Source organism: Haliaeetus leucocephalus, unplaced genomic scaffold (assembly GCF_000737465.1).
Source record: "Haliaeetus leucocephalus isolate CR32 unplaced genomic scaffold, Haliaeetus_leucocephalus-4.0 Scaffold238, whole genome shotgun sequence".
NCBI classification, from domain to species: Eukaryota; Metazoa; Chordata; class Aves; order Accipitriformes; family Accipitridae; genus Haliaeetus; species Haliaeetus leucocephalus.
This window is the reverse complement of record NW_010972674.1, coordinates 195,548-209,437: the sequence shown is the minus strand read 5'-3', so window position 1 is coordinate 209,437 and position 13,890 is coordinate 195,548. Positions and strand designations below refer to the sequence as shown.

Here is a 13,890-nt window from a genome sequence, read left to right as displayed (position 1 = left end):
CTGGCGGGGCTCCCTGAGCCGGGGGGGGGGCTGCGGGAGCGTCGTGCCCGGGAGCGGGGGGGGCTCCGGCTGACGCCCCGTCCCGCAGACGCCCCGTGGTGCGGGCACTGCAAAGCCCTGGCGCCCGAGTACGCGAAGGCGGCGGCAAAGCTGAAGGCGGAGGGTTCGGAGATCCGGCTGGCCAAGGTGGATGCCACGGAAGAGTCGGAGCTGGCACAGCAGTTTGGCGTGCGTGGCTACCCCACCATCAAGTTCTTCAGGAACGGTGACAAGGCCGCTCCCAAGGAGTACACAGGTGAGCCAGGGTGGCAGGCCCTGCCACCCAGGTGCAGAGGGCAATGACGTGGCAGTGGGTCCTTGCACCTGGTCCTTGCACTCCCGTGTGTGCTGGTGCGGCTGGACAAGGTCCACTGTGACAGCGACCCATGGAGCGGAGCGAGAGGGGGAATGGCACTGCAGCAGATGTGCTCTGGAGGGCTGTTGTGCTTGGGGTGTCAAGGAACGGGTCAGCCTTCAGTAGGCTTTCTCACCTAAAGCTGGGGAAAGCCCTGATATGAGCTGAAGTGCATGGAATTGTTTTTGCGTAGGAAAGCAAAGCAATCCAAGCTTGACGTGTTGCTCGGCTTGACTCGAGCAGTGTAGCGCCCAGAACTGAAAAAATGCTTGGGTGGTTGGGTAAAGAGGCAAACACAAGATGTAAGACAGAGCTGCAAGGAAGACCAAGACAAGCATAATTCACCTAAACCAAGCCACACTGTGCTGGATGCTGAGGGTAACATCCAGAATACCGATTTTGAAAGGAAAAGGTGATACATTTCCATGAAAAATGTTAGTATCTTGGAGAAGTGCTGTATTGCTTCTCCAAGTTTAAGAATGTGCTTGGGCTAGGAAGCAAGAGAAGGATGGATTCCCGGGAGCCCCTTGTACCTTGACTTAACAATTAGGGATTAGCTTCATTACACTAGGAGTGAAAGGAAAAGAGTTGTGTAAACGATATCTTGATTCTTCCCGACCTCTTGGCCAGCTATTGAACAGTCTACTATCTCAAAGCTTAGGCGTTTTGTGCTCTTAAACTGAGTCGGGGGAAAAAGTGAATTGATGTTCTTATCTTTCTGGTGTAGCTGGCAGAGAAGCAGATGACATTGTCAGCTGGCTGAAGAAGCGCACTGGCCCGGCTGCAACTACCTTGACGGACACTGCTGCAGCAGAGACGTTAGTGGATTCCAGTGAAGTGGTTGTGATTGGTTTCTTCAAGGTAGAGTTTGTGCTTCTGTTTGAGAAGCTCTTGCGTATATCTAGGGCCTTCCCTGCTTTCTGCCCCATGGGGACCTGACAGCTGGGGAAGGCTCTCTAAGTTGTGAAACACTTGCTGTCCTGCCTTACTTGCTCTTCCAGTTCTCTGGCTGGTAAGCCCTGGGATGTTTATGCTTCAGTTTGATGTGTCCCATGTGAGACACCTTTCTCTGTTCTCCAGGATTTGACATCAGAGCCTGCAAAGGAGTTCTTGTTGGCAGCGGAAGCTGTGGATGACATTCCTTTTGGGATTTCCTCCAGTGCTGATGTCTTCACCAAGTACCAGCTTAGCAAGGATGGCGTGGTCCTCTTCAAGAAGGTACTGGTTGGTGCAAAGCATGAGCACCACACTTGAGTCTTCTGCCTCTTCTTACCTCTTCTCTAATTAGTCAGATTCAAATGAGGGCAGCCCTGGACAAAACAGCAAAAGATCCTGTGCTGTCAGTCTGACTGTTTCCAAGCCTCAGAGCCTGGGGGGGGAGAACAGCGGAGCCCACAGCCCCTTTGTGGGGTGGCAGAGTGCCGGGTCCCTTTGTAGGGCACAGCTGGCAGCAGAGGGGCCTGTAGTCGGCAGAGGGCAGCCTCGACGGTCTCCTGACCTGGTCCTGCCCTCCTGAAGCTGCTGAGTGTTGGGTCCAAGCTGTTGCTTCACTCACTTCCCTCTTTCTCAGATATCTGGCTGCAGTGCAGTAATGGTCAGCACAATGGTTGTAACTAGTGAGGCCTCCTGTGCCCCTCCCTGAAATTTGAAGGTCTTAAACAGAACGGTAGCCAAGTTCTTGATGGTTTGCCATGATGCTCTGTGATTGATTATGGCTTAGCCAAGTTGCTTTTAAACATACTCAGTATTGACTTCTGCTGCAGTCAGTCGATGGCTGTGTCCAAGAGTTGTTCTGTTTCTCGCACTGCTGTGGGTTCTGTGGCATAATGATTCCCATGAAGTTCTTAAGAGGATTTGCAGTTCCAGATGACTAGGCTGGGGCAGTTGGATTATGTGCAGAGGGATGCTGGCCATCTAAAGAATCAGAAATAAACTTACTGATGCCTTCTGCTATTAAAATCCAAGTCGCTGAGATGAAATTCTAGGTTTGAGAAGACAAGCAGAGGTTCCTTAGACTTGGTAGTACTGCCTGTATAGACGCGGTGAGGCAGGACAAAGCCACTTTGGGTTCAGACTTATTAAATCTTTAATCTAAGCAGTCATCGGTCTGACCAATTTGGCAGGCTAAAGAGTTGAATTAATTCTTATTTCATTCTCTTCTTTGTTCAGCTAAAGTAGTATATTTTATTCCACTGTGCCTCTGAATTTGTAGTTATTTTTATGGTGCTAGAAGCCTGTAGACTGAAATTCTCAGTCGGAGGTCCCTTGGATCAGTATGGCTGAGGGTGCAAGTAAATTATCTGGCTAATGTGTTCAGAATGCTAAGGTTTTGCAACTAGAAAAGTTGGGGTGGGTGAAGGGAGCAGCATTTTGTTCTTGGCTGACTTACTACCTGTATCTTGCTCTTCTTGCGTGTATAGCTTTTTGTATGCTTTATTCATGGCTAATGCTAGGCTGAAATAGCTGTTTGCAGGGGTTCTTGTCCTTTGGCAAACGCTGAAGTCCAAATAGAAATGCTCCTCTAAAACTGCCTCTTTGGGGCTGCGGAGAGTACCAGCATTGGGTCTGAGCAGGTAACATATGAGAATGCTCTGAAGGGGCTAGGTTACAGCTAGGACTTCCAGCACTGACAAGTTATTACCCTGGGTTTTATTGAGTTACCTGTATGTTTTCTCATGTTTAGTTCTCTGTGGAATGGACTTGTGTTGATTTGATCTGATGTACTATACTCTAACCCTGAAGTCCTGTGAGCTCTGTTGGGATTTCTTCCTCTTGTGAAGAACTGGGGCAATGGCAGGATGAGTCTTTAACAGTAAAGGAATTTCCAAGCTATTTTCCATAAGTGTAGTGAGCTTGGGTACATCTGGAATGAAAAGCAGTCCTGCACCTGGCAGCTTCTGTTAGGTGTGTTAGGAGTGGGAGGAACCTTGGTCTGAAAGGCAGTTCATGAGCCACTGGAGGGCTGGGATGCTGCAAAAGTGCTCTTCTCTGCATGGAAGAAAGAAGGTGAGATGCTTTTCAGCCTGTGAATGCTGCTGCCTCCTTGGTCCTGTTTCAGTGCAATGTTGTGGTAGTGTCGTGAGACCTCTTGAATATGTCCACCCCAAACCAAGGTGAAAATGAGCAACAATGGTAACCAAATATGAGGGCGTGAGAACCAGAGGGTTTATTTTACCAACAATTGTTTTTGGACTTTGGCTCAGCTTCCTGCAGTTAGTTGGGTCTAAACTGAGAGGGTTTGTTGGCTAGTCATTCTCATCTTATCCTTTGTGCAAGTTGTCCAGACTTGCAAAGACCCTCAAACAACTGTTCTGAAGGTGCTACGGTGATGTTCAATACTCTTTAAAGTATGTACAAAGTTAACTTCCAATGTTAAGTGTTTTGCTCGGGTTTTCAGCCAAGACTGGTATGCTTCCTCTAACAGAAGGTTATTTGAGTCCACTCTCTGGCTTCTGCCAGTAACTTGAGCATTGCCCTGCCATGGGACTGCTGTGTTATCCTGCACATCCTCTCTTTAACCTTGATGGTCCTCTACAGCTGTTCCCTTTCCTGGCTGCCGGAGAGGGTTCTGAGAATCCTAGTCAGGGATACAGGTGATGTCCTAATATAAAAAGGGATCTGGCACCTCTAGCGTGACGTGCGTGTTAAACACGTGCTGTTGTCTCTAACAACAGAGACTGAAACAACCCCACAGAGCTGAGTAAATTACTATTTACTTGCAGTGCATAGTGGGCTTTGCTGTCAGACTTCTTTCATAGCACTGTCTGGTTGAAGTGCTTGTGTTGGCTCTGACATTGCTCATTCTTGCAGAGCAGAAAGCTGCCTGTGCCCTTGTAGATTCTCACTGGTCTGCCTAATGCCTTCTACAAAGCTGTGTGGCAGCTGTTAAAAGTCCTCGTTGGTGACCAGTTTCACAAATTGTTTCATGATAGCGCAGAACAATGCCAAGATCTAAGTTGACTGTCTTGTTGCTGCTCTCCCCTTTTGCTGCTTGGGGGTGATTTAAGGCTTTGCTTGCCAGGAAGATGAACACCTTGATCCAGATTTTATGTGAACATGTGGTGACCTTGTTGAGATGGAAGTCTGCTTTGAATAAGTGCAGCTGAGATCCATTGGAGCAGGGACTCTGGTGTGAATGCATCTTATTTCTTGAAGGAGATTTGTATGGGAAATGGAAGTGTTCTAATGCAAGAATATCTGGTTTTGCAGTTTGATGAAGGCCGTAACAACTTTGAAGGGGATCTCACAAAAGATAATTTACTGAACTTCATCAAGTCTAATGCATTGCCTCTGGTCATAGAGTTCACTGAACAGGTAGGTCTTTAGATAATTGGTAAGGCTTCTTCCCGTAGCTGCTGCATGAATATAACAAAGCTTGAATTGTAGGTTGTGTGGTCATGTTTTATCTTGGGGCTGACACCTGTTTGGGGTTATGGGGAAATGTGAAGAACACAAGGGAAAGGAGGCATAAACTTGCCATTCAAAGCAGTCCTGTAGTGTTGGAAGCTCCTGTGGTCTAGTCAGAATAGCAGAGCCAAGCTAGTCTTGACACTGATTTACTTCTCTTCCAAAAGTAAACTTTATTTTCTACTCCTCAGACTGCTCCTAAAATCTTTGGAGGAGAGATCAAGACCCATATACTGTTGTTCCTACCAAAAAGTGTGTCTGACTATCAGGAGAAACTGGACAACTTCAAGAGTGCAGCTGGAAACTTCAAAGGGAAGGTGAGATGGATTTCTTGGATTATGAATTCACTGACCACCTCCTGCAGACAAGTGTAGCGCTGTCTGTCTATATCTACTTAACAGCTGTGGAGGAGGACTTGAAAGCTAGTGCGCTCTCTACCTGTGTCTCTTGATAATAGGTGACTGAGTCACTTACTGGCTTGCACAACTGTTGAAGGAATAGCAGTTAATTCCTGACTTTCCTTCTTGCAGATGTAAATCTGACTCTGCCTTAATCAACATCAGTGCCAGGTCTGTGCACATGCTGCTTGAACTGTTGCGGCTCCAGCATTTGTGCTCTGACAGGGTGCCCTCTTAATGGGCTTGGAGAAGGAAGAGGGGCCAGTTCAGCTACTGCCCGTGCAAGTGTGTGTGTAAAGTATTGATAGCCAAGAGGCACTCATCTTCACCATACTGCTTTTGACTTTTTCTTCCAAAGATCCTGTTCATCTTCATAGATAGTGACCACAGTGACAACCAGAGGATTTTGGAGTTTTTTGGCCTAAAGAAAGAAGAATGTCCAGCTGTACGTCTGATCACGCTGGAGGAAGAAATGACCAAATACAAACCTGAATCAGATGACCTCACAGCAGACAAGATCAAAGAGTTCTGTAATAAGTTCCTGGAGGGCAAGATCAAGGTAATAAAGATAAATGCTGCTGGTGGTAAACCTACTGGTTAAGCAAGCATGAAAAAATCCTCCTTGTGAGGAGTTGTGTGAGTCATCTGGAGAAAATCCTTCCAACTAATGTACAGAGAATCTAGTGGGCTTTGTGCTGAGAAACAGAAGGCAAAACTACTGGGGCATGAAGACTGTAAGAAAATAAGCTATGTACTGGCACCTGAGTACAACAAGAGCCTGCTCTTTCTGCTGCTTGTGGGTAACTGTGCTGTTTATCCAGTTGCTCCTTCTGCCAGCAGTCTGTGGAAGGTGTGAACTTGTGTGGCACAGTTTAAAGAGCTTTCAGCTCTAATCTGCTGGAGGTAGCCAGATGCAGCTTACTCCAGTAGTGACTGTTTAGCTAAACTCAGTCCTGTGGGAATGATACTGTCAGCAATATCGTTTCCTTCCTACAGAGCTCAATTGCAGTTCTCTCTGCACAAGAGCACCTGTTATTCCCATTTGTTCTGGGGGGGGAAGGAGACTTTCTGTAAGCAGAAGAGGAAGTGACTGATTCATCCGATTGCTCACAGCCTATGATTGAGGCACTGAGGGGGGTGGTTAAATTTGGGTTTCCAGGATATGTGATTGCATGTACATTCCAAGCAGCTGTGTAGCAAACTGTATCTCTGAATTTCCCTTCTTATTCCAGCCCCACTTGATGAGTCAAGATCTTCCTGAAGACTGGGACAAGCAGCCTGTCAAAGTTCTAGTTGGGAAGAACTTTGAAGAAGTTGCTTTTGATGAGAATAAGAATGTCTTTGTAGAGTTCTGTAAGTATCTTTCAACAGCTGATTCCAAGTAACTGGCATGAAAGGAGTGCCAGAATATGGCATGACCAGGATTAGGGAGAAAGCATCTTAACAGAATCTAAGCCGCAGAGTTGAAAAGGTGCATTGGTTGAAAAGATGCTTGTGAACTGTCTGGTGTGGGGTCTGAGGGGGAGTGGTGGTGGTAACTTGTTAGGTTGTTGGTGCTAGCCATGTTTTTGTAATTAACAGATGCCCCCTGGTGTGGTCACTGTAAGCAGCTGGCTCCTATCTGGGACAAGCTGGGAGAGACCTACAGGGACCATGAGAACATTGTCATTGCCAAGATGGATTCGACAGCCAATGAAGTAGAGGCAGTGAAAATCCACAGCTTCCCCACACTCAAGTTCTTCCCTGCAGGCTCTGGCAGAAATGTAAGGCGGCAGCTGACCTTTATGCAGATCACCTAACAAGGGAGCACTAGAAATGCTTAGTTGCCTGCTGCTTGAGTTCTGTTTTGGACAAGGCCTTTGGGAGGGCTCTCCATTCTGTAGGGATGGAACACATCAAGTCTACAGGACATCTGAGACCCTTTGTGGGGGGCTGGGCTGTAGGAAAGAGTTTGGTGGGGGTGGGAAGTGGGAATTGGGAAAAGAGGGAGCATAGCAGAGGACAGTGTGCTCATCTGCAGGCTATTCTTTCCTCGCAGTGATCTCTGAAGTCTAGTGGCTGAGCTGTTTTCCTTCGTCTCATATGGGTGAAGGTGAATTTTTAAATTCCCTTTTGCTTGGCATGTTAACTGTTGCTCAGAAAGAGAATTCTCCTTTCCAGGGGTGTGGTTCTGTAGGTGCCCATAACCATTATCTTGATGTTTTTTCCTGTGTAGGTAATTGACTATAATGGGGAGAGGACGCTAGAAGGCTTCAAAAAATTCTTGGAGAGTGGAGGTCAGGATGGGGCAGCAGCTGATGATGTAAGTAATATTAATACAGTACTCTGGGCCTTCAGAATGTGGAGCATGGGTCAGATCTGGTGCTATGCTTGAATCCTCAGCCCTAAATAAGATCCTGGATTGTTATGTGGCAGGAAAGGATACTATTGGTGAACAAAATTGCCCACATCACAAAGTGTGATCTGTTCAGTTGCAGCCTGGCTGGCCATTGGCCTGTAATGGGCTCCTTTTATTGACAACACTTCAGTTGGGTGTGAAATAAATATTCTTGGGAGGCTTAAGCACAAATGCATGGAAACTGTTGATGATACAACCTCTAAATGTGCACGAGTTGTCTCTGGTTGTTGTGCAAACTGCTGGAGTACTTAGAGGGCTTGTTTTTTATTGAGAACTCCTGCTCAGCACCTGGAACTTGAGCATTGTGATGGACATTACATATGCAGTATATCTAGTTGGAAGCTCCTCACCTGCTGGGGTGGAGGGTGTTACAGGTGCAGGTACTGCCTTTCAGGGGTTTTTCTAATCTTAAGGTCCCAAATTCAGAGCTCTTGGTAGAAGTCTCTGGATCTTTTGTTAACATGGCAGCAGAGAATAGTGAACAGATTAGCGATGCTGTTCTGTGCTTGGTTTTGGATCTGCCTAATGTGCCAGAAGTCAGCAGCTGTCTTTGTAACCCATACAGGATCTGGAGGACCTGGAGACAGATGAAGAAACAGACCTTGAGGAAGGTGATGATGAGCAGAAAATCCAAAAGGATGAATTGTAAGGAGAAGACTGATCTACATCACCCAAAAAATCAGACACTAAATTGGCTGCTGTTATGCAGTCCAGTGAGTCAGAAACCCATTAAGATTTAAAGCAGAAGGTGAATGACTGGAAATCCAGGGATTGGCTTTTAAAATAACACTTTACCCTCACTTGTCTGTACACTTGACTATCTTTTCTTTCTTTTTGCTTCAGAAGGGATCTGTCACTAGGTAGCCAGCCCAGCCAGCTGGGCTTATTTTTTTTATTGTGATGTACTTTTTTTGTACACAGCTTTTGTTTGAAGTATTCTGTTCTTCTGGGTAGAAGCAGATTGTGAAGCGGTAGCATGAGTTCAATGGCCCAACATTCTGGAGCCTTGCCACTAACATCTTCCAAGAAAGCTTTTTTTCCTTTTTTTTATTTTAAAACTAAAGCCCATAATTAATTTCTGCACCTGGCAGGGTCCTAATGGTCTCAGCTGTTCTTCTCTGGAAATCAGCCTTCAGTATATGTAGGGGAAGAGGCAGTAGGCTGATGGCATCATCCTGGTGAAAGGTGTATGTGAAGGTGCTTCTCTTCATGCTGGCCAGATGTTTCCTTTCCCCTCTGCTTTAAGACACTTGGAGATGACTATTCCAAACACCTGGAAGGGTGGAATACTGTGTGCACTGGCTGTGGCAGGCTCTGAGGGTGGAGGTGATCACTGGCTCACCAGCTTAGACAAGACCTAGCTGTGTTGCCATCCTTTCGATCAAATGCAAGACTGTTTTGCAGTCACTTTCCATGCATTATTTTGAATGGGTTGACCAGGTAGGTGGGTGGTGTGGGAGGGCCTGATAAAATAGATCAAACAGGACACTTGCAATTACTGGGTTTTGGGGAGGAACTTGAACAGGGGAGTGCCTCAAAGGCCTGAGCTGCATCAGGCTGGTTCTTAGCATTCCACTACAATAACATTGGAACTGAATTTGTTGGCCAAATAAAGTTGAGATTTTAATACTACTCTGTTTCTTTGTCTTTATCAGAATATAGAGTGAATAAATTTGAATGTGACCTGAAAGAGGATCAGACTTCTAGGGTGATTCTCAAGGGGCTCTGCCACAATAGTGTGTGTTTGTCAGCTTTCTCAAACTTTCACTAAATACCACTTTCTTGAGAGAAACTATTCTTTTTGAATGCTTCCAGTTTTGCAGGTGGCTTCTGGTACCTTAACCTGAAGAAATTTGTATTGTGTAATCTATAAAGGAAAAGAACGTCAAGATGACCATGTCATGTCCAGATTAAATCAGCTTGGGCAGGCAGACAACTAACAGCTCTGTTAGCAGTGAGTGGATGTTGGCCTGGGCTCTGAGAATAAGTGGCTCAGCTTGCCAGCTGGCTTAAGGTGAGAGGACCTCACTGCTCTTGAGCAGTTAACCAAGGAATTTGCCTACAGGGAAACCTTGGGCTGCCTGTAGCTCTGCTAGTCAGGCTCACATGATCCAGTGAGCTACATTGCTATTTCCAAACCAGTCACTTACTGCTGAAAATATTTTTGTAAGAAAATATGCTATAAATGTCACAGGGGAGGGCATGGTGAAGCTAGAGGGCAACTCGGAAGGCTATTGGTGCCTGTCACTGAACATGGGTGCACTGGGGTGGTAGAACAGGAGTGTTGTACAACACTTGTCTGCAGCACCAGCTTCAGCTTCCTCCTGTGGTTCCCCTAGGAACAGAGCCCCTGCCGAGTCCTGGCATGGTCTACACAAACCTTCGGTGCAGCAGCACCTCAGCTGGGGTTGAACTGGCAATTGCTGACTGTGGGATCAGAAAATGGTGTTTGCTACTGCCTGCTCTGTTCATAATCAGTTGTGTTGTGTTTGTGACTGTTACCTGCAGTTAATGTGGAGAAGGATCTTAGAAGATGCCTCCCTCCAGGGCTGTGACCTCACGCATCTGAAGGCGGGCAGGGGACTTGCTCTTAGTGTAGCCCAGTGTCCATTGCTGTACCCCAACAGAGCAGGCAGTGCTAGCGGCCAGCGTTGGGGCTGGTTAGTGGTAGCTGCCTTGCGTTTTGGGGTGGGGAGGAAGAGAGCACTGCTAGTAAGAAGTTCCACTGGAAGGTGCTGGCTAGGACTCTGCTCAGAGAGGTCCATTTTTGTGGAGCCAGTTAAAGTGTAAACAAGGCTGAGCTCTGCAGTGGTTCTCCCCTGTTTATGGTCTGAGACCTTGCTCAGCTCAGAGGAGGGGGGCTTTTCTCATACACCAAGGCTCCTCTCAGCAGAGCAGGACTCCATCAGTTGTGTTTTGTACACAGCTAATTGCTGTTCCAAGAAAGCAAGCTAAAGTGTTCTGTCTCCACAGCAGATAGCTCAGCCTCCTATTGCACCGTGTTCTGTCTGATGTAACCCTGAGCAGAGATGCTTGGCAAAAAGATCAATGCATTTGCCAGAAGATAAACAAGTGCAGGCAATTCTCAGGTGCGTGGCTGATGAAGCTGTTGGCATCACTGCTGGCAGGGGTTCAGGACAAGGGTCTGCTGCAGGGTGGGGCAGAATGAAATCTCTGTGACTCCTAACATGGTACAGGGATTTTTCCTGACACCTGCCTGGACAATCCCCATCAGGATGAAACAGAGCACAATGTGCTTGTGTATCTGAAATGACCAAACTTTGAGGGGAAAAAGCATGGAGGAGCAGTTGTTGCTTGAACCCTTGATGGATCTGAAAGATTCCTCTGTGGTAGATGATCTGCTTTGGGCCTTTGACAGCCACAGCTGGAGAGTAAAGAATGCAGGAATTGTCTGGTGGTGGTGCTATTCTTCAGCTATTTTTCTGAGGCTGTTCTGTAGAAGTCTGCCCTTCTGTAGCAGCTGGTTCCAAGTTTGAAGTAGGACATCGAACACCACAGACTGGCATTGTAGGCTTCTGGTTCTGTGCCTGCATCAGGAGCACCAGCAGCACCTCTGTCCTTGTGAGGGCACAGATGATATCCAATGTGCTGGTGGTGTTCTCCATGCTTAGCTGTACGCTGTCTCACAGTCGTGCCGGGTAGCACAGCTCATTCTGCTCCTTTCAAGTTGTCTGATGCAACTACAGGAGAGTGACTTAGCTCTGAATGTATTTGGCACCATAGCTCTGACACGTCTGCAGTGTGCTGGCTGGTCAGTACATGAGCGGCTGGTTCCCCTCACTTGGTGATCCTGTGTGTGTGAGGGCTCGCTGCTGGGAAGTTCTGTTTTCAGGCCCTTGGGCTCCTCTGAAGGGCTATCCATGCAAAAGCAAGAGTAGATTTGACCCTTTGGATGGGCACATCAACAGGTGGGTGGTAAGATGAGACACCAACTTCTGCCCAAAAGTGGGAGGCTGCAGGCCTGGGCAGCTCGATTACGAAGTATCGTGGCAAACAGCATGAGCTGCATGTCCTCAAAATAGCCCACGGGAGCCTATATAATGCGATGCCGCTGGAGAACCATCAGTCCTGGGCCAAGGGCCTGCGGGCGAACTGTGTGTGCCCAGCGCCACCTCCTGCATGTGCCATGGGAGTGTAGGGAAAGCCCGGTGGCTGCCACTTTCCTGCCAGCGAGGGGGACTTGCACCCACTGGGGACACAGACACGGGTGCGGAGGGAGCACAGCGGTGTGGGTGCCATCACACCTCCATAGCGAGGAGGGACCTGACAGGCAGAAGAGAAAGCAGCGCTTCGAGGCCAGCGAGTGGTAGGGCCGAGGACTGAGCAACTCCGGCTGCTCCTACAGCCCCCCATGCCTCTGCTCCTCCTCTTCTTCTGCAGTGTCTGAAGGCTGCGATCAGCATGAAGGACTATTACCCAGCCTCAATGCCCCGGTACAGTCGGTACGCCCGGAGACTGAGAGCCTCACGCACTGTGCACTTCCCCAATGATGTCGTCTTTCAGGACCACATCAGGCAGGGGGACCTGGAGCAGGTGGGCAGATTCATACGTGCCAGGAAGGTGACGCTGGACACCATCTACCCTTCTGGTGAGTGCTGCCAGGGTTGGCAGAGCTGGAATCTGTGTGGTGGCATGGCTCAGCTGGGCCACGAGGGAGATGAGCGAGCTGTATGGCCAAAACTAGGATGTGGGCCACCTTCAGCAGGGTCACAGGTTGGAATTGAGTCGTTTTCCTCCCTAGTGAGGAGTAGTGCCCCCAACGTTGCTAAGCAGCACCCAAGAGAGCCCTGTGCCAGTGCCCCAACATCTCCCCTCAAGGGCACAGTCAGCGTATGCTGCGGGAAGGGGGCAGTTTGCCCCCTGGGTCCCTTCAAGGCATGACGGCACACCTGCAGTGTGGTGTGACCTAGAAAAGCAGCAGTGAGCACAGGCTGGTCTGTGGAGCTCTGGATGGGACAGTAGGGCTCTTGCCTCTGCCCCAGTTTGGGGGAAGAGTGGGGAGAAGCAAGGCTCTGCATCTTGTGTCTGACTCTGTCCATTTCTCACCAACACTGTTCTCTCTTGCGCGTCCGGATCCGTGGACTTGCGGCACTTATGTTTCTGGGGGAGGCATTGTGTTACGTTTGCACCCAACCTCACTAGCAACTGTTTCTGGAATGCCTTGATCCGCACTGGCTGGTGCAGAGCCCAGATTTGTCCCTTTCTTGTGCTTGGCTTCAGCTTCTGCTGTCACATGGCTAGGGAGACAGGGTCTCAAATGACCCCGTGCTTCCTCCTATCTATACTGATTGCTTCATTACTTGCTCCGTAAGCAGCTTCTGAAACTTGGACAGAGCAGGACCCTGCAGCCACTCTTCTCAAGTCACCATGTGAGTCCTGGCTGGGACTTGGGGCAGGCCACTGGCCGGGAGCTCTGCAGGAGAGGGCAGCTCCTCCGCCCTTACAATCTGTCCTGCCTTGCCTAGAGGGGAGGTGGCTGCTACGCCATCTTAGATGAGGTATTTATGGTGTGGAAGGGGAACAGAAACCTGCAGCAGCTCCTCTTGCTTCCTGTCTTTGCTTCTTTCCCCAAGCTCATCTCCCCAGTAATGAGGGTTTGCTGGCACCCCTCTTTCCTGGGCTGTGGATGACCTGCACTTGTAAGCTCAGCATTAAGACTCCCTGCCCAGCCCAGCGCTAACAAATCCTTTCCCTCTAGGCATGGCAGCCCTCCACGAAGCTGTGCTTACTGGAAACCTGGACTGTGTCAAGCTCCTGGTCAAATATGGCGCAGACATCCACCAGAAAGATGAGAACGGGTGGACACCCCTGCACATGGCCTGCAGCGATGGCTACGCTGACATAGCCAGGTGAGGAGCCCCTCGCCTGGGCTGTGACAGGACACCCCTGCGTTGCAGAGCCCCAAGAACCGCAGCCAACAGCGACAGGGCTGGAGCGGGCTCTGGGCGCCTCGTCCTAGGAGGGTGCTCGGTACTGGTGGTGCACGTGGGACCACCTGGGCCTTAGAGCTCCCTGTGGCCGGGGGTCAGGGCAGTGGGCTCTGGGGGGGCCCGGCTGGCTCAGCTCCCTGCCTCCTGCAGGTACCTCATCTCCCTGGGGGCCAGCCTGGAGGCTACCACCGACGCCGGGGAGAAGCCCTCGGACCTCATCGACCCCGAGTACAAGGACCTGGTGGAGCTCTTCCAAGCCACCACGATGGACTGAGGCGGGGCACGGCGAGGAGCAGGCCCCGAGGGCCGCGAGGGGCCGGGGCGGCGGGGCTGTGCCGGGCC

General features: G+C 49.3%; 2 protein-coding genes across 2 annotated transcripts in view; both read left to right on the top strand.

Moving 5' to 3' along the window:
* P4HB (prolyl 4-hydroxylase, beta polypeptide) overlaps window positions 1-9,229 on the top strand; it is a 9,843-nt gene extending 614 nt beyond the window's left edge. Inside the window, exons 2-11 of the mRNA XM_010568132.1 lie at window positions 19-295; window positions 1,122-1,255; window positions 1,475-1,612; window positions 4,604-4,708; window positions 4,993-5,118; window positions 5,558-5,758; window positions 6,432-6,552; window positions 6,781-6,962; window positions 7,415-7,501; window positions 8,163-9,229. Coding sequence (XP_010566434.1) covers window positions 19-295; window positions 1,122-1,255; window positions 1,475-1,612; window positions 4,604-4,708; window positions 4,993-5,118; window positions 5,558-5,758; window positions 6,432-6,552; window positions 6,781-6,962; window positions 7,415-7,501; window positions 8,163-8,246 — 1,455 coding nt within the window. The 3' untranslated portion in view covers window positions 8,247-9,229. The remainder of the gene's footprint in view (window positions 1-18; window positions 296-1,121; window positions 1,256-1,474; window positions 1,613-4,603; window positions 4,709-4,992; window positions 5,119-5,557; window positions 5,759-6,431; window positions 6,553-6,780; window positions 6,963-7,414; window positions 7,502-8,162) is intronic.
* A 2,790-nt stretch (window positions 9,230-12,019) lies between these two features.
* On the top strand, window positions 12,020-13,822 carry PPP1R27 (protein phosphatase 1, regulatory subunit 27). The gene is made up of 3 exons (XM_010568096.1): window positions 12,020-12,206; window positions 13,317-13,467; window positions 13,699-13,822. Exons 1-3 carry the CDS (start codon window positions 12,020-12,022, stop codon window positions 13,820-13,822), a joined length of 462 nt encoding a protein of 153 aa, XP_010566398.1.
* The last annotated feature ends 68 nt before the right edge of the window (window positions 13,823-13,890 follow it).